The sequence below is a fragment of the Grosmannia clavigera genome (assembly GCF_000143105.1).
Source record: "Grosmannia clavigera kw1407 unplaced genomic scaffold GCSC_167, whole genome shotgun sequence".
NCBI classification, from domain to species: Eukaryota; Fungi; Ascomycota; class Sordariomycetes; order Ophiostomatales; family Ophiostomataceae; genus Leptographium; species Leptographium clavigerum.
Genome location: NW_014040772.1, coordinates 1,871,683 through 1,898,336, shown reverse-complemented (window position 1 = coordinate 1,898,336; position 26,654 = coordinate 1,871,683). Strand labels below are relative to the sequence as shown.

Sequence of the window (26,654 nt, the reverse complement as noted above, 5' to 3'; positions counted from 1 at the left end):
AAATTACTAGATAAGACGAAGCCCTGATCTGCGCGCATACTGCGCACAGTCTGGTCTTCAATGAGTCAACCACCGAACGAAATACCATCACTAGATCTTCTGAAGGCCTTAGAGCTTACTACGATACGTGCAACCGGTCCGGACGAATATCCCACAAGGATTACCGTACGGGTCTTACACTGGTGATCACGCAGAACGTGCGTGACAGACTAGTGGTGCACGGAGTAGAAGCCACAGTATCTTATGTAGTGTAAGGCGGCTAGGTCCACCTATTTCGAAACTAGGGTGACATTTATGAAGTATTACGTCGTATGTATGAGACTCTCTGGCTAACTAAAGTACATATGGCCAATGACAGTTGCATGTACACATGCATACAAAATGGACTTCTAATATCAATGCGATTGCACATGGCTCACGTCGCCTTACGATGGGAGGCGCTTTAAGGATTCCGCAGGCCTCGATTCTAATGATTGCCTCTCCGATATTCTATAAAAAAAAAAAAACTTTAACTCAGCATTTCACGGGATATAATGGTTTATTTCTCTGCGGCCATATTGAGAGTCATAACGCCTTGTCTATACGAATATGCCAAATGTATGGCGCTGATTATATGGGAGAGAGGAAAGACGTAACAGTTAGGAAAAGGGGGGACGCGATTTCGCCCACACGCCAGTCTAAAATAGCTCAATTCAGATATCTCCAGACACTGGTATTTCTCAACACATGAGCGTCAGTAATTCAGGCTATCTTCACGATATATTTTTCATGAACAGGCCGAATTTTGATTCCGTATTGTCGGGAGAAAGCTGTGGCACAAGTGTGAACATCCTTCCTTCATCCTGACTGCTCTCCGAGTCTGAATCCGAATCTGTGTTGATAGTACCACCCCTGGTGCCGATGAAAATCTTCCAGTCGTGCGGAATAAGTCCTGTGTTGGCGCGTTTTGGCTTCTTAAGCCAAGAGAACCGGACCTTGCGAAATTGAATGGCATATATATGCTCTCCCGCTATGAACCCACCGCTTTCTCGACTTGGCTCCTTTTTTCTCGATATACCGACTTCTAAGTCCATTGCGTCGCAGCCGGGAATGAGGACAGCACCCGAAGTAGCTGCTGCTACAGTCACAGAAGTAGGGAGGCTAACATTCAAGCCCCCTTCGAAGGTACTTGCAGTCCGAAATTTAATGTTGGCGTCGGTCAAGGTCTGAATGCCTGTTATATAGTAAACGGGTTTACGCTTCTTCCACGCGTCGTAGAGCCAGTCAACCACTTCGCTACGCTCGGTGGCATTTTGAAAGCTTCTATAAGGATCATTCAGGCTCCGTGTAGTGCACCCATCAGCTGCAATGTCGATGCTTTGCTCCTGTCTGGTTTTATATGTGGCTCCGAGAAGGGTGGTAAGGAGCGCAGAAAGTCCGTATGACTCGGCTTCGGTTGTGGTAGTTTGAAAAGAATTTACTCGAATCTCCGAGACTCTTTCTGTTTGCCCGTCTTTGTCTGATTCGATCGTGTCGATATAGCAGCTCTCGGGATATGCAGGATCCAGCACGAGACGGCCAAGAGACGCTGCCGTTTTAGCGATAAGAAAGCTAGGCAGCCACTTTGATAAGCGTCGAGAGAAAAACATATTGAAAGATGTTGAGAGGGGCCATATGTCTTTGAGTTTGGGAGAAACGGTGTTAAGACTTGCTCATTATTCAGGTCGCCCGAGTCCGGTATATAAGCGTGCGACCTAAGCCATAGCCACACGACTACCTCAGCTAACCCACGGCTCGGAAGTGGTGGGTACAGAGCACCTTTACAAACGTGGAGCAGAGTACACTGCCTTGTTAGACACGTATCAAAAGGCCCGCCGCGACAGCGTATGGCAATAAAACTACTTGTCTGCTGTAGCGGACTCAGTTCGGCAATAAAATACATTCTAGATTATTGATAGGACTCATTTTTTCGCATGCCACGTCTAATATATGCTGCATGGCCCCAAAGCATGCTTTTTTTTTTACGCAAGTTGATTAGTGGGCCATGCCGTTTGTTTCTACAAAGACAAGACCTTTTAGTTTCTCCGCGGGATAAAAATACTTACAAAGCCTTTGTGAAATCCAGAAGACAAAAACGTATTAAATAATCATGGTGATCAAAACGAGGTATCTTACATTGGCGAAACAGGACTTCCTTCTTTATCTCCCCCGGTAGCTTCTTACACCGGTTTTCTTCACCGCCACGTCCGCTCAGCTCAAAGCCTCTGTAGCAGCTGCACGCTGTCAAGGCCCACTGAGCTCCGCCTGATCGCAGCAGATGCTTCGAGTCCTGCACGATATAGCCACAATCTTGCCAGTCATGACAAAATCATCCTGTAACCGTGTTTCCATATTGTCGGTGTGATTATAAAGCAACCAGTTGCATCCAAACTTTCTTCTTCTGTAAAGCAAGGGAGTCTTAGTCGTAGATATAAGACTTTCCGAGGACAAGAGTCCAGCCGGATCGACTCGGGTGGCTTTCTCGAGTCTCTCGCTCCCACTCCAATGGAACTGGTGTGAGCTGTGGGCCAGTGTTTGCGACCTGCCGGAATGTTGAGATCAGCCTCTGGTTCAGGAGTTGTAAGAACTTGTACACGACCTGACCCATCGGCGGGACAGGTCTCAGGCGTTCTTCTCTGTCGACGAATCTAACAGCTTCGAACGTGTCCAAGTCTTTTAGTCGGGTCATGGCCATGCCTCTGCAACCAAGGACAGCATAGATCTAATCTCCCACACACAATGATCAGGTTCTACCGCACAAAGGAATAGAGGGTTGGCCAGCTTACCCGGCTGTGCATCTGTAGAAGTCAGTCCCAAGTGGCCTTGTTTCATTGCCACTACTTGCTGCAACTGTCAGAACGTTTTGGAAAAGTGGTTTGGTAGGTTCTCTGATACACTGCCTTTCGAAATGTCCCACACGTAGTCGGTCAGCTGCTCTTGCCACTGAGTCCGGAGAGGACAGCGTGCACCAAGGGTAACGCTCTCTCCGGTTGGACAGAGAGGTCGTGTCCAATGCTACCTGGCCCCGAGGCGCACATCGGGCAAGGGATCGACATCCTCGTGACAGAGAGAGCCACTGACGCTGCAAAAAAAGTCACACGTCACTCCCCATATCTCAAGAGAGTAAGGCGGTACGGAGGAGGTACAAGCACCAATGGCGAAACAGTAGCTGAGGCTGCTGGTGCGCAGACTACCGGTCTGGGCGAAGTTGGGAATCCAAGACAGAGAAGATGGCACTTTTCAGAGACCACAGCGCCATTATGAAATCGGTGCACATGTTGAGCGAGTAGCCAGCATTCCAGCATTTCAGCAGATGTACAGTGGCGACCGGTGCTGCGTATTCGGGGTGGATCTGGTCCGATGGAAACATGACCCGTGCAACATGACCAAAGCACGGACTCGCAGCCGCAACCCATGACAGGGGGCCCGTATGCGTAGCCCACAACGTCCGACTCGCTATCCCACTTCGCAAGTATCGTAGGGCTGTTTTAAATAAGTAGCCTATACCGTGGGCCGTCTGGTCATTTCTTCCCGAGAAAACATCTGCTAGTCCCGACTTCGTCGGGAAGAGCTGCCATATGTTGTCGAGTCTCATGCAGGGGTCGGGATGTTCCCAATGCGTAACTTTTGTGTCGGCATCTTGGAAGATGTAGCATCCCTTAATAGCTCCAAGGCTTGAATTTTTGCCGGCATAAACGCTCTGATCTATTTCAGGCACTACCTCTTCTGCTTTTGCGCCGCGGGTTTCCCGAGTACAGCATGAATCTCTCTGCAGCTAAGCCGTCCATTAGGCCGGGCAGAAATCTGGCAAGCCTGTATCTGTTATTGGGTCTTGAAAAGTTGCGTATTGGTAAGCGGTCGTGGTAAAGCTGTCGCATTGCTCGTAGTTGTGCTCGGGCCATCAAAATTTATGGATTCGGGAAAGAATTGTGTCGGAAAACAGGCGATACAAGTACCGTGTGGTCATGCCGTCTTGTGGAGAAAGTGCACATATGCTTGGCATGCCACATGTTTGGTGGTGCAGGCCTTGGCAAGGCAAAGCCACGTCATATAACCCGAGTGCAGGCGGAGTGAAGTAATATGGAAAGCTTGATACAACGTCACGTATTGGCTAGACACTGTATAGGACGGCATCATGAAGCAAATCGGAATGATAACCAATTATATGCACGTTTGAGATGCAGACCGCGGGAACGATATCGAGAGGAGTACAAAGTGCGACTAAAAAAAGGCCACGAGAACAGAGAAAGTAGGTAAAGAAGGTGATCTAATTGGCCATAGAAGCCGAGAGGCGGCGAAATCGTCCCGAGGTGTGCTCAAGAACAATTTCAGCTTGCACCAAGAGTTTCGCTGAAACAGCAACGGAGCTGCTCCGATAGATGTCGGGAAACTACGCCTTGTCGAAAAGCGTTGAGGCCATGGGTAATATATATACCTGAGTCACTGCAGGGGGGGCTCTCTTTCAGCTTAGAAACAACAGCCTGGCCTCGTTTCAGAAAGAGATGAAGCTTGGAGACATTTCCATGATATTCCGAGACGCTATACTCAGTTGTCGAGTTCTAAAAGTGGACCACCACTAGATGACTTGGTCTGTATCATTTAGGATTCCACCGTCGACTGGGACGACTAGAGAAACAAGGTGGGACTCGTCTAACATAACTGTCTTCGGATTATTGCTGCATAAGAGAACTCTGGCACGTGTTCATAAATATGCCAGTGAGACGATACTGGCTGAGCGATTCCGCCGAGTTGTGTTCCCCAGTTCGAGTGGCCACCGTCTATGACTGAATATCGCGCCGTCGTGGTCCTGGGCCAGCGTGACAGGCCATATCGATTACGTTTCTGGGGGCCACGCTTCAAGTACGGTGCCTGGGCTAAGACCCTGTCGGATCATCACACCTTCCAGATCGACTGCTAGCCTTACAGCTTGGACGATCAGGCTCGTCTAGAGAGGGTCCTTACTGTGTGAGGTCTAGAATGGCACTGCATACGCATAAATACATGTTTACGAAGATTCTGCCTGTTGAGTGTAAGAAAAATTGAATTAAATGTGCAAAAGCGTTGTCCTGAAGCATTTACGAGATATGCACTTGAGCAAGCTAATTGAGACATAATGCAGCGTCCTATGGGGTCATGGGGTTTTCCGGCCCAATACAACGCCACGAGCGGGCGTTTTCATGCATCCTTCTTTGTGAGGCTGTGCCTTGCGGCTAAGCAGACAGGGGTCACAATGCTACTTTTGCTGACCACCAATGGATGTGGAGTCTGCTAGGCAGCCCATAAGGTTGCACGTCCTCTTACTCTGTCGAAGTAGTGTGCTTGCATCGTTACCAGTCTTGACAACAGCGAGCTACAGGCGGCAAGTATGGACAATGCAGACTCTCAGCAGGACCTCTCGATGGCCGAGATGTGGCAAGAGGCTGCAGTCAGGTTCAAGGAACGGACCGGGACGACGTTAAGCCTGAAGCCTGCAAAAACGCTGGACGATTGTATTGCAGAGATCGAGAAGCGCCAGCTGCCGGCGCCGTCGTTGTCGACAGAGACGGTATCGACAAGAGACAAGGCCAAGCAGTATGGAATCAACATTCTGCGGTGTCTGAAACTGCTGGGCGGAGTGGCTGCAGAAGGGGCAGAGATGGTACGTTGGAGCCTCTTATGCGCTCGTCCATTGTGACTAAGGTGATGCCAGGTATTTGCGCCGTCGAGCCTCTGCTTCAATGCGCTGTCGCTTCTTCTGGACGTGCCAGAGAACATCCAGGACTTCCACAGTGCGGTGGACGGCCTGTTCGAGACGCTTGGTCCAAGTCTCGGCGTCTTCAGGATATACGAGAGGATCGAACAGTTCAAGAACATCGAGCCTGAGCTGAAGCAGGCCATCCAGCGGGTGATGATCAGCTTCATTGACATATGCGCGCTCTACATCAAGCTGCGTAACTCGGGGAGGTGGCGCAAGTTCAAGGCCGCGACGAAGCTCATCCTCCTAGACGACGACTCCGGCGTCAAGAGTGAGGTTGAGCACTTCAAGACGCTGACAGCAGCACATGGTTCGGTGCAGGCAACGCAAACGCTCAAGACGGTGCTAGAGAGCAATAGCAGCCTCACGGCCTTTCTGACGGAAGCATCCGAGACGGGCAGACGTATAGAAGAGATGGCCGTCTACGTGATCGGTCTTCGGGACGCAGACGACAAGCGGAAGTCGGAGGAGACAAGGCGGAAGCACCTGGTCAACATACGAGACAAGCTTGGCATACAGGAAAAGGCACTGAAGGCGTCGAAGGAGGCCTACGACGAGCTCTGGCATATCTGTGTCCCTGGCACGGGCAGCTGGATGGTGAATGCGGACGGAAATCCGGCATTTCGCGAGTGGGCCGAGCGAAACAATGCAGAGGCGAAGCCGATGTTCCTGCTGAACGGCGATCCCAACACGGGCAAGTCGGTCGTCATGTCGTCCATCAGCCACCACCTGCGATCGATCTACGAGGCGCCGGACAGACAATCGCCTCGAACCCTGGTCGCATCCTACTTCTTCCCCAGCTTCACGGGCAAGAGTGACGAGGACCGGCGACCGGTAGAGACGGCGCTGAAGTGCATCGCGATGCAGCTGGCCGAGCAGGACGGTGTCTGTGCCAGGAAGATGTCGCAGGCGTGTGACGGCCGGACCGATGCCGAGACGTTCTTCCATGACGCCACCTGTGAGGGCCTCTGGGACCTGATCAGCGCGTGCGTGCCGAGGGCCAAGACGACGGCACACTTTCTGCTTTTAGACGGACTAGGCTCGTTGCCGAGTGGACAGCGGGCCACGATGGAGATGCTGTTTGCCATCTTGGACCGGCTGGATTCAGAACAATCACCCATACGAGTGCTCCTGTCAGTCAGGCCGGACAGTCTTGCGACCATGGGTGCGTGCAAATGGCCAAAGATCGACATGGAGAAGCACAATGCCGAGGACATTCGCAGGTACATCGACCACGAGCTCAAGGCCAAGGACATGTTCCAGGACGCCGACGACAGCTCGGTCAGGATTGGGACGCGGATCCGAGACCGGCTGGCCAACGAGGTGGGTGGCAGCTACTACAAGGTGACGTCTGCCATTGGCAAGATCGAGGAGGTGGTGCTCAACGACGGCGAGGAGACTGATGTGGACCGGGTGCTCGACGAGTCGAGCAAGGATGAGAGGGCCATCTCGCAGACGGTCATCCGCACGCTGGAAGAGACGCTGCAGGCGCGCGAGATCGCCGAGCTCAACGAGCTTCTCGTCTGGGTCATCTTTGGCTTCTGCACATTCCATCTCGACCTGTTGGATGCCGCGCTGGTGAGTTCCGTCCGACTCAGACGATGCTGTGTTGACTTTGGCTGACTGATCGTCTCTAGTCTCTCCGGTTCAAGACACGGACCCTGCTCAAGCTGACGAACAAGTTGAAGGGAAAATACGGCAAGATCTTCCACGTGCTGTCCGACGGTTACGTCGACATTGCCGAAGACATGGAGGCCAACCTGCAGAAGGAGAGGACGCAGTCACGGGTGGTGGATGAGGCGCCCACGTTCTCGGCCACCATCACCATCGCCAAGGCTGACCTCACAAGTGTGCAGTCGTTTCTCTGGAGCTTCATGCAAAAGGCCAACCAGGACACCTTGGGCTTCCAGCAGCTGACCGACCAGACCGGTATCAAGGGCACCATCGGGGTCAACCGCTTCGACGCCCACCTCAGCATTGTCCAGCAGACATTTTCCATCCTGGCCGAGGCGCCGGACCTGAGGACACGGCCGCTGGCGTCATACCTCCTCAACTATCTGCCTCAGCACCTGGAGGTCCTGGAGGAGGCGACGGGCATCGATGCGCTGACGCCGGCGGAGAAGCAGATGGTCGGCGAAGGTCTCTTCTCGCTCGTCGTATCTGGCGAGGTCATTGAGAGGCACTGGGGCAGCTGCGACGCTCTCGTTTGGTTCCGCGAAGATGACGAGGTTCGGGTATTTCGGCGCTGGCTCGCCGACCCGTCCGTCACCTCGCGCCTCGGCCGACTGGACCGCGAATGGCTCAGGGATGTCGAGGCCGACCAGAGACCAAACCGAGCACTTCTGGCGAAGCTGGCCAAGACGGTGGCACGACACTGGCTGCGAGACACCGACTGGGAGGTGCGCATTTCGTACGAGTGGCTGCGCGGCCTTTTGATGTTGGTAAGTTTTTATTTTGTTCTTTTTTTATTTGCTTTTTTTGAAAAAAAAAATACCGGCAGGGGCATATTGCTGACCGTTCAGTCGGGAGCACCGGAAAGCACCGAAAGGCCAAGTGACACGCCTGATAGCTCAAAAAGTTCCGAGGCAGTCGCTGAGTCAGTCACCGAAATAACGGTCGAGTCGGCTGCCGACTGGTGCCGACAAGTCCTTGTCGTTTCCGAGCTGGACTCTCTCTGGTACAGACGCCTTGGCGAGACGTTCTACGAGGTCCAAGGACCGGGACTAGCAGTCGATGCATTCCACTCAGCTCTCAGCCTCGGCGACGCGAGCGCGGAAGTTTACGAGGGATTGGCAAAGGCGTTGGCAATGCAGGGAAAACTGCCAGAGGCGTGTGACCGTGTAAATGAGGCTTTGAAGCTGCTCGACGAAGACGATGGGGTGAACAGGCCGATTCTGATCCGCATCTATACGCATCTTTCGACGTGGTACACCTCGTTGAACGAGCCCAAGCGTGCGGCCGAGTACATGAAAAAGGTGATTGGTCTTTCTCCAGACGATCACGCCTCATGCTATGCTCTCCTGAAGCTCCATCTGATGTCGGATGACGGCAGTCATGCAGCCGAGTTCCTGGAGGACCTGACCGGCGCCTCAGATGTGCAAGATGAGCCAGGCCGCTTTGGCAACATTGTCAGCGACATGTTTGGGGACTGGCAGCACGAGACGGTGCTTCCGAAGCTCTTCACGGCGATTTCCGAGAACAGCAACCTGTTCGCGCGCATTCTGCAAGAGCTGGACCGCGCCATCGCCAGGGCACAAAAGGCCGAGGATCTTCCGACCATGGCCGAGATGCTGCTCTACAAGGGCGCTGCGATCTACCACTACAGCAACGACACGGCATCGGCCACGTCAGCCATTGCCTGCTGGAGCAAGTGCCTCGACGTCAAGATCGACTCGGACTGGTCGTCCAACTACAGCACAGCCTCCCGACTGTTGAGTGCCTACCACTTTGACCGGGCGAGAGCGTCAGACGAGACGGCCGTGCGGCAGAAAGATGTCGAGCGGCTGAAGCACCTGCAGACGGCCGAAACCCGCAGCAGGCTCTTTTCCATGTCGGCAGCCAAGGCGTATCTTGCGTCTTACTACACCATCAACCGAGAGTGGACAAGCGCCCGAACTGTGGTCAAGGGATGTCTCTATTCTGCCTTTGACCTTCTCTCCGACGACACGGAAGAGAATGACTCGGACGCCATCTACATGATCGCCTGTATCCTGATGCACTGCGGCGACGAGCGCAATGCCATCTCGGCCTTCTCGATGCTGCCTCCACGACCAGACAAGGGAAACGTCCTGGCCTGGCTGCTCGATTTCGAAGAGGACCCGGCACGCGACGCAAGCCTTGGTCTGATCAGGGCCATAGAGGAGGAGGACAATTCATCATCTCTGAACAAGCAGATCGATTTGGCTCTCGGCCTCGTGGGGAAGCGGATTAGAGTAGGTGCAGACGCCACACTTGTCGGCGTGTACGAAGAAATCCAGGCGAGACTGCGCCAGGTCACTGTGAGCAAAAATCTCGGCAGTCTCGGCTATTGGTGCGATGGGCCATGTGGCAGGAAATGGGACTTTGAGAATGCGATGCACGCCTGCAAATTCTGCTACGACCGCGGCTTCTGTGACCAATGTCTCGAGATGCTGCAGCAGGGACAGCTCAAGAGCCCGACCGTCTCCGGACTCGTGTGCAACAAGAGCCACGAATGGCTTCTCCTGCCCAAGTGGGACAAGCAACGCACTCTAGATGTGGTCAGCGGAAACACACGGACCGGCGGCCAGTTCGAAGGGGGAGTGTGTGTCGGCGGAGAGGCTGTGTCTACAAAGACCTGGCTGGCAGACCTGAAGCGCGAATGGGGATACGTAGAGAATGACAAGTCCGTCGACGGACAGGAGGATATGGGTGGAGCCGACAAGTCGACATGAGCATATACTCCGTACCAGTCTTATACTATTCAGCTGAACATCACTGCCGCTAATTCGGAATTTTCACCGGCTTTACACTCGCGGATTTACTATTCGCCCATCGACAGCTGTGCATTTATAAGCTTACTAATCCGACGTCCAGCATACGACGTAAAGCCATCCGAATCTTTCGTGACTACTGCGTACTGACAAGCCAACGCTCATCCGCGCACGAGAGTCAAGATGAAGGAAGCAATCGTATCTGCAGGTGAGGTTTCCTGTCGAGCGTCCACGCCGTGCGCCATGCTGACCGACAGGCCCCGTGGTCGCCATAGTGGACTCGGCCGTTCCGGAGCCGGGCGAGGGCCAGGTGCTGATCCGGGTGGTGGTGTCGGGCAGCAACCCGAAGGACTGGAAGGTGCCGGAATGGACGGGCGAGAGCAAGAATGAGGGTGACGACCTGGCGGGCATCGTGGTGCGTGTCGGGGCCAACGTGCGGGAGTTCCAGCCAGGCGACCGGGTCGCGGCCTTCCACGAGATGAAGACGCCGCACGGCAGTTTTGCCGAGTACGCGATCGCGTGGGCGCACACGACGATGCACATCCCGGCCACGACGACCATGGAGGCAGCCGCGGCGCTGCCGCTGGCCTACATGACGGCGGCCATCGGCCTGTATGCGGACCAGCGGCTGCCGGAGCCGTGGATCGGCGCACGCGAGCCGACGCCGCTGATTGTGTATGGCGCCGCGACGGCCGTGGGGTCGTATGCCGTGCAGCTGGCCGCGCGCAGCAACATCCACCCCATCATCGCCGTGGCCGGCAGCTCGGCCGCCCATGTCGAGACGCTGCTGGACCGCAGTCGCGGCGACACCATCGTCGACTACCGGGGCGGCGACGAGGCGGCCATCGCGGCACTTCGGGCGGCCGTCGGCAGCCAAAAGGTCTTCCATGCCTTTGACGCCGTGGCCGATCACCACAGCAACTACATCGTCAGCCAGGCCCTGCAGCCCACCGGCACGATCAACGTGGTGCTGCCGTGGGTCGAGCATGACAACATCCCGGCGTCGATTCGACGCGTCCGGACGTTTGTCGGCGCCGTCCACGGAAAGCACAAGGATTTCGGCTACATCTACAGCCGCTACCTCACCCGCGCCCTCGAGCAGGGCTGGCTCCGGCCTCAGCCCCATGAGGTCCAGCCCGGTGGCCTCGCCGGCATCCAGGACGCCCTCGCCCGGCTCAAGGCTGGCAAGGCACACGCTGTCAAGTACGTCTTCCGCATTGCCGACACGGAGGGCGCCGGACAGGACGTGCTGTAAGAGCAGGGAGACTGGTGATAGGTGCAATCGGTATAACATATCTATCCAGCTACTTCAAAAGGGCGCTGCACCCGTAGATATCCCGATGCTGGCGAAATAAACGGGGTTGCACCCTCTCTACAATCCGTTCTCGTCGTGTCGAACGAATTGGGCCATATATAAGACTTGTGCAGTGCAATGCAAAGATGCTTGTACCATGTGGCAGAATGTCTAGACCCGCCTATTTAGTGGGGGATTTCATACTCTGTACAAGTCACATAGCTCGGAAGTCCCGAAGCACCCATAATTACAGCATGTGTCGCCTATAGTCTTATACACGTCGAACCCCACAGCAATACAGACGCTAAAACCCCGGGCACAACTGCTGTAAGGCCGCACATTGTGGGCCCTGCTTGCACTCTTTTCTTCTGCCCCACCAAGTGCTGAGCCTCAGGATCGCGACCTCGCTCTGCCACTTTTTCGTCCGTTTTCGACCCCGCCGGCCGACCTGCTTGCCAGATCATGTCTGCCACCGCCACAGCTGCCGCTTCGGCCCTCGAGACGGTGGCTGTCGAGCACCTTCCGCCGGGCTACGCCGTGCACGCGGTGCTCTTCCGCGACGTGCAGAACGCCGCCTTTTTGCAGGCGCAGCTGGTCGCCCGCAATGCCGCGTTCGAGTACGCCCTCGTGGACGCGTCGACGGTGGTGTCACGAGCACACCTGCTCGCCGCCGTCCACAAGGCCATCCTCGCCCACGTCGGTGGCTCGCTCAAGACACCCAACGTGCACTCGGAGACGGTGCTGTCGCTGAGTCCGTCGCTCAATGTGTGTTTTCTTCCTCCTTCTCTAGTCTTCCTCTTTTACACTAACGTCCCCAGATCGCCGAGGCCTACCGCCGTTTCGGCGTCACTGCCGACACAAAGAACGTCTTGGTCGTCAAGATCTTGCTGCCCAACGCCTCCACCACCGCCGACGACATCTGGCTGCACCTCAGCAGCAACGTCGAGGGCACTGCCGTTCCACCGTCCGAGGCCGCCATCGAGAGCGGCACCGACGTCCACAAGGTCAAAAAGTACTTCAAGCTAAACTCTGTTCCCTCGCTCGCCGGCCGTACAGACTCGGCCGAAAAGCGGAGGGAGCTCGAGGTCTTGACACTGGGCGCCATGGCACTGCGAGGATTGTAAGCTCTGGCAAGCTATAGGGCAATGTTTATGACTGTCTGCTCGTTGTTTTATACCTCTCGCTTTGCATTACTTTCCATAAAATCCTAATAAACGCAACGCTGCAGTAGCCCCCTTCTTTTGTGTTCCTCAGGCCAGCCCAAAGACACTCTTGGTCCGTCTCCACAGCTCAGCACGCATTGCGTCGCGGCCGTCCTTAGTCCGCTGAACGGCATCGCGGTTCTCGTGTGCCCGCCGTAAAAGGTACTTCATGCACTCGCCCGTCGACCCCCATACCAGGTATTTGTATGGGCGCACCCGTGTGCACTCAGGTGCTGCCGCCGCCACCTCTTTCGTGATCGCTTCCGTTGGTATCAACGTGCAGCTAACCTCGTCGGCCATTCCCTGTAACTGTCCAAAAGCAACATCGATCTTGGCCTCCCCAGAAGCCACAATGGCCTTGGCCTTGCGGACACTGACAGCATTGTGCGAGGCCACCACCAGACTGACGTTAGGGAAAGCTTCCTTTGATCCTTTCTCGGTCAGCACCAGCGGTGCCTGCCACTTCTGCCGCAGTACGGCCTCGGCGATTCCGTCGTACGCCATGTCTGTGTTGGCCTTGGTGTCGTGGATCAGCTGCCTTGGGTCCGAACCGATATACGCGCCACGGACCAGCTTGATTCCCAACGAGAAACCACCATCGCGAGCTTCCCGCAAGTGGCCTGACAGCGTGCTCGGTGTCGACTTCAGATATGCCTGGTATGTGCCATACACCAAAGCCGGCTTGCCCGCGTTGTACTTGCGCATGTATGCCAATGTCCAGTCGTCAATGCCCTTTTGCAGAGAGGCCTGCTCTGCGTCAAACAAGAGCCGCACGTTCCGTGAGAGAGCCAGGTCGCAGATGTTGTCGACGGCCTCGGCCAGAGCCGGTGCTGGTGGCTTGCGTTCCGACAAATGGTACAGTGCTTCGCGGCCGGCACCCGTGAATCTGTGGGAGAGTATGTTAGCGAGCGGTCGCTGCATCCTACAACTGCAAAGGAGACTCACTTTAGTGCGACAAAATCTCCCGGTGCTGCAATTCTCACCGTCTCCAGCGTGCCCTCTGTCCAGGATGCAATCTCCTGCTTCGTGGCCTCGTCGGCACCCTTGACAGACAGGCTCTCGGTCTCCCCGTCCTGGAGAACGGCCTCCTTGGCGTATCCCAGAATGACACCGCTGAAGCCGATATTTTTTAGGCCAGCTATGGTCTTCCGGGCCTCGGCCGCTGTCTCGCCAGCGCAAAACTGCGCATAGAACGTCTTCTTGAGGATGTAGTGCAGGATCGGGTTCCTGTCCGGATTGAGCAGCGCGTTGTTGCTGTTTGCTATCCAAGTTGTGAGCGCTAGTGACGGCGGCAGCAGAATCTTGGATGACGATATGGAGGTGACAAAATACGACCGCATCACGTTGGTGAGGGGCAGCACCGATAAGGGAGCCGGCTTGTTTGTCGTCTGCAGAGACTTGTGCTCGGGTTCGTTGGGCCTGCTGGCTGCTGCCAATCCGTCTGCAGAAGTCGCACGCAGGCTCTGCCGGCTTCTGGTCGTCTGGACGAGACGGACGGCCAATGCACGGAGCATGGCTGGCTGATGTCTAGGCCGTGATCGGGCCTGGAGACAGGCCGGAGCCTTCAGGCGGACGCGAGGCGGAGCCACTGACGGCATTCTAAATGGGTGCTTTTGACGGAGGAAATGGGTTCTGAAAGAGCAGCAAATGGGGTAAAAAGATGCTGATACGTATTGGGATTCGACAGCCAGGCAATCCTTATCAGGAAATCGTCATAGAGAGACGGCCAGTGCAGCTTCCAGATCGGGCTGCTGGAGTAAATAAATACACAGGCACGGCACTGCAGCCCAACGTCCCTTCCCTCTCATTATCTCCGATGAGCGCACATCGGCGACGCGCCATGCACGTCTTCGCCGTGGCTATCCTTGGCCGCGGCACTTTGTCTCATAAGCCGTGCGGCAGTGATCATCGAGAGACCCACCTGGGGTTGGCCCAAATGCCGCCAGTAGCCGTGCGCCCATTGCCAAATCGCCCTAAAAATGGACAAGCTGCCGACGTCGGTAGCGGCTTAGCTGGCCGTCGGCTCAACTGGTCTGGTCTGGAGGCACGGAGCACACTATCGAGCATCTGCATCACAGCGAGTGCTCTTGTTGGCTATCTGCTGGTGGCGCCACGTCTCCGGCTCCGGCGCGACGGAATCTCTTCTTGACAAAGTCGACATAGCTGACAGGTCGGCCTCTCAGGACGCTGGCGAGGTCCTGCACGCCTCCATAGGCCAGCCCCACAAGCAGAGCCGTCTTCGTCGTGCGTGCAGCCGTGGCCAGAGGGAACCGGTCTGTTTGGGGTTAACAATCCGTTCATGGCACGATGCTCCAGACGGCCAGCTTACTCCACAAGCTAAAGCCACCGGCAACGGTGACGCTGGCGAGAACGGTGTTGGCCAGGTCCATCTGGCCGCGGTACTTGTCGAACAGCGTCTCGATCGCGAACATGGCCGTCGTCCAGACCGTCACGCGGGCGCCCATCTTCAGACCCTCACGGATGCCGCCGTGGGCCACGTGGTAGTTCTTGGACTTGTGGTAGAGGTACCAGCCGGTCGTCGTCTGCGGAAGCTTGTGCGCGTGCTCTGCACGGAACCGCATCCCAGCCATCGTGCTGCCCTGCGCTGCCCCGAGACCCATGCCGACCGCAAAGGCTGCCGTGGCCGCGAGAGGAATGCGAATGGGATCTGGCAGGGAGAGGCGGGACTGGGCCCAGGCCGCATCGTCCCACGCAGTCTTTGGTGCAGCCGCAGCAGCCGCAGCGGTGCTGGCCTCTGTCGCTCGCCGTTCTCCTCCGTCATTTGTCGCCATCGTTTGTCTGTGTGCAGACCGTAACAGTTCTGACTCTGATTCTGCTGGATGGAATTGAATTTAGCCGTTTGGCGCACTGTGATTGGCCGGCGTATTCTGTTCCACAGCAGTCGTTTACATGCATATATCTTTTACAGTGATAATCGCTCGTGATGCCTCTTTTGCTCTTTGAGCTTGCTCTCCCTTGACTGTTCACACCATGCCCTTGCCACAACCGGGCAATACGACAAGATGGTAATACAATTCCGGCCACAACTGTTCGCGGACAAGTCAAGACAAAGCTAACGAATGTCATCGACGCCAGGCCAAGATAACCGACGACACGCTCGCGCTGAGATTCAAGTATGGCATCCATACTGTCTTCCTCTCGGTCGACCCTCTCACGCCCTTCTCCACCATATCAGAAGACCTGCTTGATGTATTGCGCGAGTGCTACCCAGACGGACTGACAGTGTCGGTCTTGGCGTCGGATCGCACGCAAGTGCCGGTAAAAGGAGAGGAATACCGAGTGTTCTACGCCCTGCCCAAGAACCCGAAAGACTTGTCGTATGGTTGGAAGCCTTTGAATATTAACGGCAGCCAAACACCGGCCAGCCTGAAGCTGAAGGATAATGCAGCTCTGGCGTTCCAGATCCAGACGAGCGAGATGATGGAGGAAGAGCCATTTTTTGAAGTTGCGATCCCGACGCAGGACGAAGAGGAGTGAGGGGGCAAGAAGGTGTCTCAAAGTGTCTCGCGAGTACTCCGTATTACTCCGTACTTCTTCAGTGCTCAAGCTGGCACGGAAACCGTCGTCGTCCTCTGCCTTCCTCTGGAAAAGTGGGTCTGTCACTTCAGTTAGTGTAGACGCGTTTAATTTCATAGAGGGACACCCACCTACAATTAAATGTTAGGGTCATCAAAAAGGAGAACACAACCCCCAGTCGGCCATAAAGAGCGAGAGGAAAAGGGGGGCAGTGACAAAGGCCACAGCAGCGGTTGTTCTTTTTAATTTTTGCTCGTCTCTTGATTCCAGTTCAGCCGCACACGCGTCGTCGGGCATTGTCGTTCTTCCCAGCATAGCAGACGCCCCATGCAGCTCATCTTCACATGTCCGGCTCGACCACGTTGGCTCGGCTTCGGCTGGCGTTGCTCCTGCTGCTGCCCCTGTCGGCCGTGCTGACGACATACCTGTACCTGTACCCGGTGATCGGCGGCTGTGCGTTTCCGCTGCCGCAAAACGACAGTGACAGTGGCAATGGCAGCAGAGATGGAGCCGACCAGGCGGCCTTTCTCTCGACCGCGAGACAGCACCTGCCGGCAGCACCGACAGCAGCCGGCAGGTTGGCACCGTTCCGGCTGCTGGCGCTGGGCGACCCGCAGCTAGAGGGCGACACATCGATCCCCAACGCACACGGCGACTCGTTCCCACACCTGGTCCGAGCGATGGAGCATGCGATGTTTCGCAGCAGCGGCCTGAGCCTGCGGGGACGGATACAGCAGACGCTGCACGACCTGGTGGATTTTTGGTTCGAGGACGTGCCCAACACAGCGTGTTCGGTGCGCAAGCGCATCGACCTGGTGGGCAACGACTTTTATCTCGCACACATCTACCGCACGATGCGCTGGTGGGCCAGGCCGACACATGTGGCTGTGCTGGGCGACCTGCTGGGCAGCCAGTGGGTGGCGGACGACGAGTTTGAGAAGCGCGCCCACCGCTACTGGCATCGTGTCGTGCGGGGTGGCCGCCGTGTGTCCGACAGCCTGGCACTTTACCCGGCCGACGAGTACGCCCTGTCGGGCTACTTGGGGGGGTTCGTGAGCAAAAACGAGACGAGCGAGACGAACGGGACGAACGGGACGAACGAGTCCGAGACGGACGATTGGTCGGATCGGATCATCAACGTGGCGGGCAACCACGATATTGGTTATGCGGGCGACATCACGGAGGAGCGATTGGGCCGATTCGAGCGGGCTTTTGGCAAGGCCAACTACGAGCTTCGGTTCGAGCTGCCGCTGGCAGCCCTGAGCGGGAATGCAAGCGAGCACGACCTGTTCGACCGCGAGACGAATCCATGGTCGAACCGGCTGGTGCCCGAGCTGCGTATCGTCAACCTTAACGACATGAACCTCGACACGCCGGCGCTCAGCGCCGCCATTCAGGACCAGACGTACGGCTTCATCAACGCGGTGATCAACACGGCGTCGGCCGTCGAGTTCCGTGGCCACTTCACCGTCGTGCTGACCCACGTACCGCTGTACAAGCCGGCCGGCACCTGCGTGGACGAGCCATACTTTGCCTTTGGCCCCGACGATGATGGCGGCCTGCTGGCCGAGCAGAACCAGCTCAGTGCCGATGCCAGCCGCGGCTTTCTCGAGGGCATTTTCGGTATGCACGGCGATCCCGGTGCTCCGGCCGGTGGTCGTGGCCGTGTCGGCGTCATCCTCAACGGCCACGACCACGAGGGCTGCGACACGTTCCACTACGTCAACCAGTCGCAAGGGCCCGTCTGGGAAGCCGTCCGCTGGGACGCGGCCACCAACAAGACGATTGTCGGCCGTGCTGGCTTCCCCGGCGTGCGCGAAATCACCGTGCGCAGCATGATGGGCGACTATGGCGGCAATGCCGGCCTGCTGAGCGCCTGGTTCGACGAGGCCGCCTGGGAGTGGCGCTTCGACTTTGCCACCTGCGCTCTCGGCCGCCAGCACCTCTGGTGGGTCGTCCACGTGCTCGATGTCCTCGTCCTCGCCGCCGTCCTCGTCTACGGCCTCGCCCGGCTCGTCGAGACGGCCATCCTGCAGACACCGGCCGACTTTGCCAACACCAGCAGCACACCCACCGCCAAGATGACGGTGTCATCTGCGAAGAAGTTCGTGGCGGCCGGGACCGCAAAGCAACGTCCGTCCAAGGCGGCTACATAGGACACATGTGGAATCAACGACTCGCTATTCATAGTCCCCATCTTTTGTCGTTTATACATCCTCCCACCCTCTCTAGTTCCAACACAATATATGTACATACCGAACTCCCTACTAAGCAATTAGGAACCCCTGGGAATATGAGAAGAGATTGGACAAGAAGACCAACTGCACCATCCATGCAAAACACAATACCCGCCAGATGATACCGGCGTCACGGCCGTCAGGCAAATTAACACACCGCCCTTCACGGCTTCTTTGGGGCCTCTGCCGCTGCCGGACTCGACGGCTGGACGAACCAGCCGCTGAAGGACTGCTTCATGTTCTGCATCGCCTCTTGCTGCATCTTCTCCTGCATGGCGGCCTCCTCCTTCAGCCACTTTTCGCCGTTCTCGCGAATCTCCTTCTCCATCAGCTCGTATGTGCGCTGGCCCTGCTCGCGCGCAATGTCCTGCAGCATCTTGCCCTGTGCCAGCTGCTCGGCCAGGTTTGGCTCGCCGTCCGGCTGCACCATCACGCTCATGTTGCTCGTCTTCAGGCCCAGCAGCGAGCCGAGGCTGCCGATCCCGCCCTCGCTCTTGTGCACCCGCTTCTTGCGGTGGCTCTCCAGCTGCTTCTGGAAGTCGGCCCGCGCGATCGCCTCGCGCCGCGCAAACTCCGTCGGGATGTCCGTGCCCTCAAACGACTTGAGCACCTTGCGCACGTCGCCGTATTTCATCGTGAAGATGTACTCTAGAAACGGGATCAGGCCCACCAGCTGCTTGTCCTTCGGATCGCCCGTCCACTTGGGCAGCACGATCGCATTTTCTGGCTGTGTTGCCACGTGGCCCGCGTCCGTGTCGAGAATGATCACCTTGGAAAGGTCGCGGTTGAGGTATGAGAGGTCCTGCATCGGTCAGCATCTTCCTAAATCGAAGCACACCTTTGCCGCAGGTCCACCCACCTTGACAATCTGCCCATCCTTGTACTTGGTCGCCTCACGGAACAGCGGGAAGACGATGAAGCGGTATGGGTCCAGCTTCCGCAGCATCGGCTCGCCCATGGCAAATGGCACGGTCGTGAAGAGGACCAGCTCGTAGTACTGGCTCAGGTAGTGCAGAAAATAGTCGGCGCCCGGCCGCTTGGCGATGCGCCAGCCGTGCTCGCGCGTCCACTCACTGTGCACCAGCATATCCTCCAGGCTGATGCAGAGCGTGTACGGCCGCCCATAGATCGGATCCGGGTCCGGCAGCAGCTTCTCAAATGCCGGCTCGTGGTAGTACGACAGCAGCTCGCCCATCCGCGCCGATGCCCGCTTCCACCAGAGGCCCACGCCCCAGCCGTTGGGCACCTCTGTGTGTCTCTTGCCCTCCTCCTCGTCCCAGTCGCGGCCCAGGTACGCCGTGCCGGCCATGGCCAGCCCAAATGCACCGGCAAACAGGTAGTTGGCCACCTTCTGACGCCGCCGCTCCGATGACGACACATACGCCGACGCCGGCAGCTCGCCCTTTCCGCGGCCTCCCGCAGACGCCGTCTGCTCCAGAACTGCCAGTGCCGCCTTGTCGGTCACCCCGGCCGTCTCCTGTGCCAGCGTCGACGGGATGCCCTGCGTCAGGTCGGGCAGAGACGACAGTGGAATCTCCTCTTCGACCGGGCCCGGGACGTCTTCCTTGGGCGCTTCAGCGGCCGGCTTATTTTTTCTGGAGTCAGGCCGGCCTGCTGGCTTGTTTGGCTTGTCTGGCCGCGTCGAATACTGGCATCGTGCTGGAATCCGTGCCGAAATCGAACCCGTCGTTGGTCTCGGCTGGGCAATCGCAGATCGGAGCATGCCTGGTGCTAGGACTGGCACCCGCAGGCCGCGGGATGCGGCTCGCAGAAACATGTTTGGCAGTGTGAGGATCGGAATGGACAATGGACTCGCGTCTGGCCAACGAGAACATAAACCACGCGACGCTGTCAGGATTCCCAATGGTCTGCCCATACAGCCTCGTTCGAAAAATTTATTAGGTCATGGCGGTCCCGCATTCGGAAAGTGCGCACCCGCCGGAATGTGGTTTTTCCGCCCCGCCATTCCACATCACTTCAGCGATAGGTGCATCGCCAAGGGTCTCTCTCCAGCCTTATTCCTAATCTTTTGTCTTCCCTGCACGGAGCATACAGCATCGACGTCGTCTGCCCACCTTTAATTACACACTCGCAGGCACCATGGCCGGGGCGGGTGCTACTATCTAGAGGGTGGCCACCCGTCTGAAGAGCGATCTGCACTCACAATGGCGCCACTCTCTTGACCTACCTCTTCCAGGCAATACAGACAGCCTTTTAGACCAACACACACTGCGTAGCCCGACCTCGATATTGAGGACGGCCCGAAGATTTTGTCTACAATGCCGAAATCGACAGCTTCAGGGAGCAAAGCAGGAACGGCTAGGAAGGACAAGCCGAAGCTCTCCAAGCCTATAGCCGTACCAAAGCCGCAACTTTCCAGCCGCACGAAACCTTCCAGCTCTGCCCACATCTCCAACCACTCCTCGGACGAGGACGATGGAGAAGAGGCCAAGTTCGACATCAGCACCATACCTATTCACCGACTGACCCTCGATGACCCGACGGAGGATCCGGTGACAGGCACTGCCGACGAGGTCGCCGAGACAGACGTGGCACAGGCAGCAGAGGAGGACAAAGCGGCGGGGAAAAAGGTGGCGAAGCCGTTTCCGTTTCTGCAGCTCCCATCCGAGCTGCGGGTACGGGTGTACGGCTACCACTTTGAGGGCGTGGATCCGGTGCTGGACCTCTCGCCGGACAACTACCGCAAAGTGCACCGGAAGCTGGCATTTCTGCGCACGTGCCGGCACATCTACGTGGAGGCGTCGCACTTTTTCTACAGCGCACACGTCTTCCGCATCTTTCCGACGTACCCGGGCCGCTTCTTCAAGACGCGGCGGCCACTGCTGGCGCGGCTGCGACGCAACCAGCGTGTCGACCTGACAGAACTGGAGCTGCGGCTGGGTCCGGGCTTCAACAAGCCACCCAAGTGCTGGGCGGTGACGCGGAAGCTGGGCCTGCACGAGTGCGCCAATGTGCGCAAGATCCGCGTGTTCGTGCAGCTGGACCCGAGCGTCAGCTGGCTGGACGGCTTCCGCAAGCCGGGCTTCTACGAAGCCTTCTCGAGCGGCCTGTTGGACGACATCTTGAAGGAGGCACGCGCCGTCGAGGTCGTCGAGCTAGACGGCTACGAGAGCGTCCGCAAGGCCGCGCCTATCATGCAGGCGCTCGTCCAGGTCGCCCGGGACCACGGCAAGAAAATTGTCTGGGGCCCGCGCAATGGCTGGACCGAAACTGCCGATAACGAGGCCAACAGCCGTGCAGCCACCAACAGCACCACCACACAGCCGTCCCTGGAGGCAATCGCCGCTCTTCTCGACCAAGGCAGCGAGCTCGTGCTTGCAGCATAGCCAACATTCCGCATGTCACATTGCGGATCAAAGGGTCAACAATAGACTGTCATACTCATGAATCATAATGTATTGTATGTAGCTAGACACATGGATGCCAAGACTCGGTGTCATTCCCATGTGTTCCTCTCATCGCTCGGTTTCTCTCTGCTTCTAGTGTATACATAAGACAAGGGAATACAACAGGATTACAATCGGCCGTCCACGTTTTCGCGCATGCCTTTTGTCCGCAGCGTGAGCACTGCGCCGTCGTCGGAAAACGGCAGGTTCAGGCTGACTGCCTGCGCCAGCGAAGCTGCAGTCTTGCCGTTGCTGCTGGCGTCCCAGCCCTGTGGTAGCTGCTGCTGTTGCTGTTTTCCTTCTGCGGAAACCGCCAGATTCCTAGGGATGCTATCATCGGTAGCGGCCTTTTGTAATGCCCGCAAACCACGGACGCCGCCTTTTTTGCGCTGGGGCAGTTCCTTGGAGCCGGAACTGCAGACGTAGAGGAGATATTTGAGGTTTGGCAAGGTGTGGCGGATGTCGACGACGCGGATGCCCTGGGCGCTGCAGAGCGTCTCGATGTCCTTGTTGAGGAGGAACCAGGCGTAGTCAAAGCGGTACTGGGCGCCGAGGCCGCCTCGTGGCATGTGTAGGGGAAAGTCGCGCTGCTGGTCGGGGATCTTGCTGATGTCGTCCCGGATGGCCGAGCGCGATCCGTAGGGCGTGATGCGGTATGGCAGCACGACGCCGAGGTACGTCTGCAGCGCATGGGCCAGCACGGCAACGAAGCCGAGAGCCGCCGAGAGCACCTCCTCGGCCACGAAGCCGCCCGCGCTGCTGCCCGAGAGCAGTGCCGGGCCGTAATCGGTGTTGGGCAGCGCCATGCCGCAGATCTGGAACGACAGCGGCGGTGGCAGCTGCTGCTGGCCGTCCGGCGGTGGTGGTATCGGCTCGATGGCGAAGATACGCATCAGATCTTCGCACACGCGACGCCGCTGGCCGCGGATGTCGTCGGCCGTCTGCAAGGCCGTCTCACGTGACACAGCCAGTTTGCGGGCTGCATGCTCAATGTCGTCCAGCGCGGTCTGCTGCAGCGCCCGGCCGGCGGCGATGGCAGCACGACGCGCCCGCAACGACCGGCCGATGTCATCACGCTTCTGGCGAGCCAGCTCGGCGCCACGCCGCTGGTGGGCAGCGCCTCGGAGGACCCGACGGGTGCGTGCTTCGGCGTCGGGCACGGCCGTCGCTGCGGTGGTCTCGGCGTCACTGAGCTGTCGCAGCAGGTCGTCGATCTGAACGGCCAGACGGACCTGGGATGCGAGCGCGTCTTGCAGCGAGTTCTCCAGGTTGGCGAGCCGCATCAGGGCCGTGTAGGAGGCCGTCGAGAGCGGGGGTGCCTGCTTCCTCGACGGTGGTGGCAGCGGTGACGATGCATCGCCGTCGGCACCCACGCCAAACATGTAGATCCCGTCGACCAGATGGAAAACGATGCTGTTGGGCGGGAAGTGCATGGCCGTGCCGGCCGTGCTGCTGGTCGCCGCACCGGGGCCGCGGCTCTTGCCCTGCAGCGATGGGCCGATGCAGCCGAGGCAGCGTAGGTCGACGTGGTCTTCAATCAGCAAGTACCAGACGCCGGCGCGGCGGACCCAGACCTTGACGACCAGCCGCGCACCGCGCGAGACGTGCGGGTCGACGTCGGTCAGATCAAAGAGACGGAAGTTGAAGTTCTAGTGATTAGTCAGCATGAGGGAAAAGGCCAGCCGCGCGGCATGAAAGAGGAAGGGTGAGAAGGTGGTGCGGGCTCGCTCTGGCGGACAGCGTCGTACCGTGGCATTGTCCTCGACCTCGCTGACGTAGATCGGCTCGACAGCGGCGTGGTGGTGCAGGGAAAAAAAGGCATCGGCCGTGTTGGGCTCGAGGGCCTGTTCGAGGATGCGCTGGCGGGCATTGGCACTGGTGCCGGACAGGGTGACGCGACGGCCGCGGGCGCGATCCACCCGGATGTCGTCGCTGGAGTGGGCATGGGCGAGGGAGGGGGGAAAGCGCAGGGGCTCGCGCGTGTCGGAGGAGCGTTGGATGCTGCTGTCGTCAATCGTGCGGCCACGCGGCCGCGCAAAGGTCAGGTTGCGAAGCGAGACGCCGCGCAGATGGCGGAGCTTCCGGTTCTGCGGCAGGAGAAATGAGGGGCCTTGGTGCGCCATGGTCGGGCGAGCATGGCCTCGGCCCCCGTAGCGAGGCCCGTCGAAAGGAGGGAAGAAGGGGTGGGAAGAGGACAAAAAGGGGAACAAAAACGTCGGTCGTTTGGTCGTTTGGTCACGCTGTCGTTGGTGCTTCGTTGCGGCCGCTTTCGCCGCTCCGGCATCTTCAATCAGGTCCCGTAGCAGGCCCTGGTTCGGTCCCAGAGACGTGTGGTCGGCTGGTGGCGCTTGGCTGCAGGACGAGAGGATGGCGTCGCTCCTGCAGCTCTGCTTTGCGTTCTCGCTTTCTTCCTTGTTTCGCTCGAGCCAGATGCTGACGTAATCGAACTAGTGGGGCTCGCCGCCCTCGACATTTAAGGTTCAGCGCCTAGCCATTTCGCTCTTAGCCTGGCCTCCAGCACCAGCCCCATCTTCGAGAGCTGCAGCAGCCGTCTCTGCGAGCACATGCATGCCCGCCTGAAACTTGACGCCATATGTCGCCATTTTCCAGCATCAGCACTAATAAGATTTATGGTCGTCGTTCCTTCTCACACACCGACTAACTGCCCTGTACAATCGGCCCGCAGTTTAGGCACCTTCCCTTTGGAGTCTGCAGCAACGCAACTGACGTGCTTCCTGCCTTGCGTCATCAAACAGCAGGTACGTGTAAAATTATAGGCTGAATAACCTTGGCCAGAGAACAAGTACTTTTACAGCGGGAATGCCATGCCAACCTGTATATAGCCCTGCTTTCTCCTGTGATTGCCTCTGAGTTCGATATAATCAGGCCTGACCCTCACAATTATTTCATCTTTTTGTTCTCCTTATTCGCGTTCAATATCCTTGTTCGCTGCAGGGCAGCTCGTTTCCTCGTACAATAACATATTTCTCGCCATGCACTGGCAAGACTTTACAGCCCGGCTACGGCTATGGCCACAGCGAAGCCCGGCCCGGCCGCCTTCCATAGGAGCCTCCGAGTCTCGGACCCAAAAGCATCCGGCTGCAGCCATCGCGGCCGACTACCAGGCCGATGAGCAACCATTTGATGCGGGCGACGCAGGCGAGCTGTCGCTTGAAGAATCGGCGCACGGTGGCATGGGTCGACATCTGGGCCTCTTTTCGACGACCTTTTTGATGTAAGACCTGGGCTCTTCTTTTTGCCTCTTCCTCCCTGCTGACGGACAGTGTCGGTCGCATCATCGGCACCGGCATCTTCTCGACGCCCTCGTCCATCACACAGGGCGTCGGCAGCGTCGGTGCGGCCCTGATGCTCTGGGTTCTCGGCCTCGTCCTCTCCTACTGCGGCCTCCTGGTCTGGCTCGAGTTTGGCTGCATGTATCCGCGCAGCGGCGGCGAAAAAAACTACCTCGAGGCCGTCTACCGCCGCCCGCGCTATCTGTCCACCGTCATCTTTGCTGTGCAGGCCATCGCCCTGGGCTTCACAGCCTCTGGCTGCATTGTCTTCGCCTCCAATCTTGTCATTGCTGCCGGCCGCAGTCCGGGCGAGTGGGAGAAGCGCGGCATCGCCATCGCCGTCATTGTCTTTGTCACGCTCATCCACACGCTCGTGCCCAAGCTCGGCGTCGTCCTGATGAACGTGATCGGCTCCGTCAAGATTATCATCCTACTCTTCATCATCGTCACCGGCTGGGTCGTGCTGGCCGGCGGCGTCAAGGCCGTTCCTGATCCGCACGCCAGCTTCCGCAACGCCTTTGCCAACAGCGCTACGTCGGGCAACCTGTATGCCTCCGCGCTCTTCAAGGTTCTGAACTCGTACGCCGGCTGGTCCAATGCCGCGTACGTCCTCAACGAGGTCAAGCGCCCTGTGCGCACCCTCAAGATCGCCGGACCCCTTGGCCTCGGCATCTGCGGCGTGCTCTACCTCCTCGCCAACGTCGCCTACTTCTCCGCCGCCACGCCCACCGAGATCGCCCACAGCGGCACCACCGTCGCCTCGTACTTTGTCGGCAAGGTCTTTGGCAGCACGGCCAAGCGCGTGCTCAGCGTCTTTGTCGCCATTTCCGCCCTCGGCAACGTCCTCACTATCACCTTTGCGCAGGCCCGCGTCAACCAGGAGCTGGCCAAGGAGGGCGTCATGCCCTTCCAACGCTTCTGGGCCAGCACATGGCCCGCCGGTTCTCCTTCTGCCGGTTTGTTGCTGCACTTCATCCCCAGCTTCATCGTCATCGTCGCCATCCCCTTTGGTGACGCCTTCAACTTTATCGTCGACGTCGAGGGCTATCCGTCCAGCATCATCGCTGCCTTTGTCGCCGTTGGACTCTTCATCCATCGCTGGCGCCATCCCGATATGCCTCGGCCGTTTCGCGTCTGGATCTCCGTCGCCGTCTTCTTTCTCGCCGGCCAGGCCTTTTTGCTGGTCGCCCCCTTTTTGACTCCCCCGGGCGGCAAGGGCGACACCAGCCTTCCGTACTGGCTCTATCCCATCATCGGCATCGTCGTGCTCAGCCTAGGCGCCGTCTACTGGCTTGTATGGCGCAAAGTTCTGCCGTCGCTAGGTAAATACGACTTGGAGCAGGTCAAAGTCGAGCTGGCCGACGGCACCATCGTGACTACATTCAAGCGCATCAAGAAACTGTGATTATATGACCGATTCGTTCACTTTACGTTATAATACACAAAAAGATCATATTCTGCAGATTATTCACTGCTGTGTA

The 26,654-nt window shown here is 57.8% G+C and overlaps 10 protein-coding genes across 10 annotated transcripts; 6 read left to right on the top strand and 4 right to left on the bottom strand.

Annotated features, from left to right (window-relative positions):
* Nucleotides 1-5,383: 5,383 nt before the first annotated feature.
* Nucleotides 5,384-10,164, top strand: CMQ_6500 (nacht and tpr domain containing protein; the record flags this gene model as incomplete). The annotated part of the gene is made up of 4 exons (XM_014315565.1): nucleotides 5,384-5,656; nucleotides 5,708-7,330; nucleotides 7,390-8,193; nucleotides 8,275-10,164. The coding sequence occupies 4 exons, from the start codon at nucleotides 5,384-5,386 to the stop codon at nucleotides 10,162-10,164; spliced, it is 4,590 nt and encodes a 1,529-aa protein (XP_014171040.1).
* A 222-nt stretch (nucleotides 10,165-10,386) lies between these two features.
* CMQ_6173 (groes-like alcohol dehydrogenase) lies at nucleotides 10,387-11,458 on the top strand (the record flags this gene model as incomplete). Its single annotated transcript, XM_014315238.1, has 2 exons — nucleotides 10,387-10,411; nucleotides 10,461-11,458. The coding sequence occupies 2 exons, from the start codon at nucleotides 10,387-10,389 to the stop codon at nucleotides 11,456-11,458; spliced, it is 1,023 nt and encodes a 340-aa protein (XP_014170713.1).
* Nucleotides 11,459-11,959: 501 nt separating this feature from the next.
* Nucleotides 11,960-12,621, top strand: CMQ_6364 (cgi121 protein; the record flags this gene model as incomplete). The annotated part of the gene is made up of 2 exons (XM_014315429.1): nucleotides 11,960-12,262; nucleotides 12,316-12,621. 2 exons carry the CDS (start codon nucleotides 11,960-11,962, stop codon nucleotides 12,619-12,621), a joined length of 609 nt encoding a protein of 202 aa, XP_014170904.1.
* A 126-nt stretch (nucleotides 12,622-12,747) lies between these two features.
* CMQ_6384 (proline oxidase) lies at nucleotides 12,748-14,297 on the bottom strand (the record flags this gene model as incomplete). Its single annotated transcript, XM_014315449.1, has 2 exons — nucleotides 12,748-13,585; nucleotides 13,645-14,297. The coding sequence occupies 2 exons, from the start codon at nucleotides 14,295-14,297 to the stop codon at nucleotides 12,748-12,750; spliced, it is 1,491 nt and encodes a 496-aa protein (XP_014170924.1).
* A 474-nt stretch (nucleotides 14,298-14,771) lies between these two features.
* Nucleotides 14,772-15,491, bottom strand: CMQ_6021 (uncharacterized protein; the record flags this gene model as incomplete). Its single annotated transcript, XM_014315086.1, has 2 exons — nucleotides 14,772-14,974; nucleotides 15,029-15,491. 2 exons carry the CDS (start codon nucleotides 15,489-15,491, stop codon nucleotides 14,772-14,774), a joined length of 666 nt encoding a protein of 221 aa, XP_014170561.1.
* Nucleotides 15,492-15,722: 231 nt separating this feature from the next.
* On the top strand, nucleotides 15,723-18,392 carry CMQ_6007 (uncharacterized protein; the record flags this gene model as incomplete). Its single annotated transcript, XM_014315072.1, has 4 exons — nucleotides 15,723-15,725; nucleotides 15,796-16,193; nucleotides 16,260-16,327; nucleotides 16,570-18,392. The coding sequence occupies 4 exons, from the start codon at nucleotides 15,723-15,725 to the stop codon at nucleotides 18,390-18,392; spliced, it is 2,292 nt and encodes a 763-aa protein (XP_014170547.1).
* A 244-nt stretch (nucleotides 18,393-18,636) lies between these two features.
* On the bottom strand, nucleotides 18,637-20,250 carry CMQ_6427 (mitochondrial translocase complex component; the record flags this gene model as incomplete). The annotated part of the gene is made up of 2 exons (XM_014315492.1): nucleotides 18,637-19,275; nucleotides 19,333-20,250. 2 exons carry the CDS (start codon nucleotides 20,248-20,250, stop codon nucleotides 18,637-18,639), a joined length of 1,557 nt encoding a protein of 518 aa, XP_014170967.1.
* A 502-nt stretch (nucleotides 20,251-20,752) lies between these two features.
* CMQ_6064 (uncharacterized protein) lies at nucleotides 20,753-21,820 on the top strand (the record flags this gene model as incomplete). Its single annotated transcript, XM_014315129.1, has 1 exon — nucleotides 20,753-21,820. One exon carries the CDS (start codon nucleotides 20,753-20,755, stop codon nucleotides 21,818-21,820), a length of 1,068 nt encoding a protein of 355 aa, XP_014170604.1.
* Nucleotides 21,821-22,008: 188 nt separating this feature from the next.
* Nucleotides 22,009-24,003, bottom strand: CMQ_6164 (uv radiation resistance protein; the record flags this gene model as incomplete). Its single annotated transcript, XM_014315229.1, has 2 exons — nucleotides 22,009-23,529; nucleotides 23,629-24,003. 2 exons carry the CDS (start codon nucleotides 24,001-24,003, stop codon nucleotides 22,009-22,011), a joined length of 1,896 nt encoding a protein of 631 aa, XP_014170704.1.
* An 870-nt stretch (nucleotides 24,004-24,873) lies between these two features.
* CMQ_6081 (high affinity methionine permease) lies at nucleotides 24,874-26,578 on the top strand (the record flags this gene model as incomplete). The annotated part of the gene is made up of 2 exons (XM_014315146.1): nucleotides 24,874-25,115; nucleotides 25,165-26,578. The coding sequence occupies 2 exons, from the start codon at nucleotides 24,874-24,876 to the stop codon at nucleotides 26,576-26,578; spliced, it is 1,656 nt and encodes a 551-aa protein (XP_014170621.1).
* Between the last annotated feature and the right edge of the window lie 76 nt (nucleotides 26,579-26,654).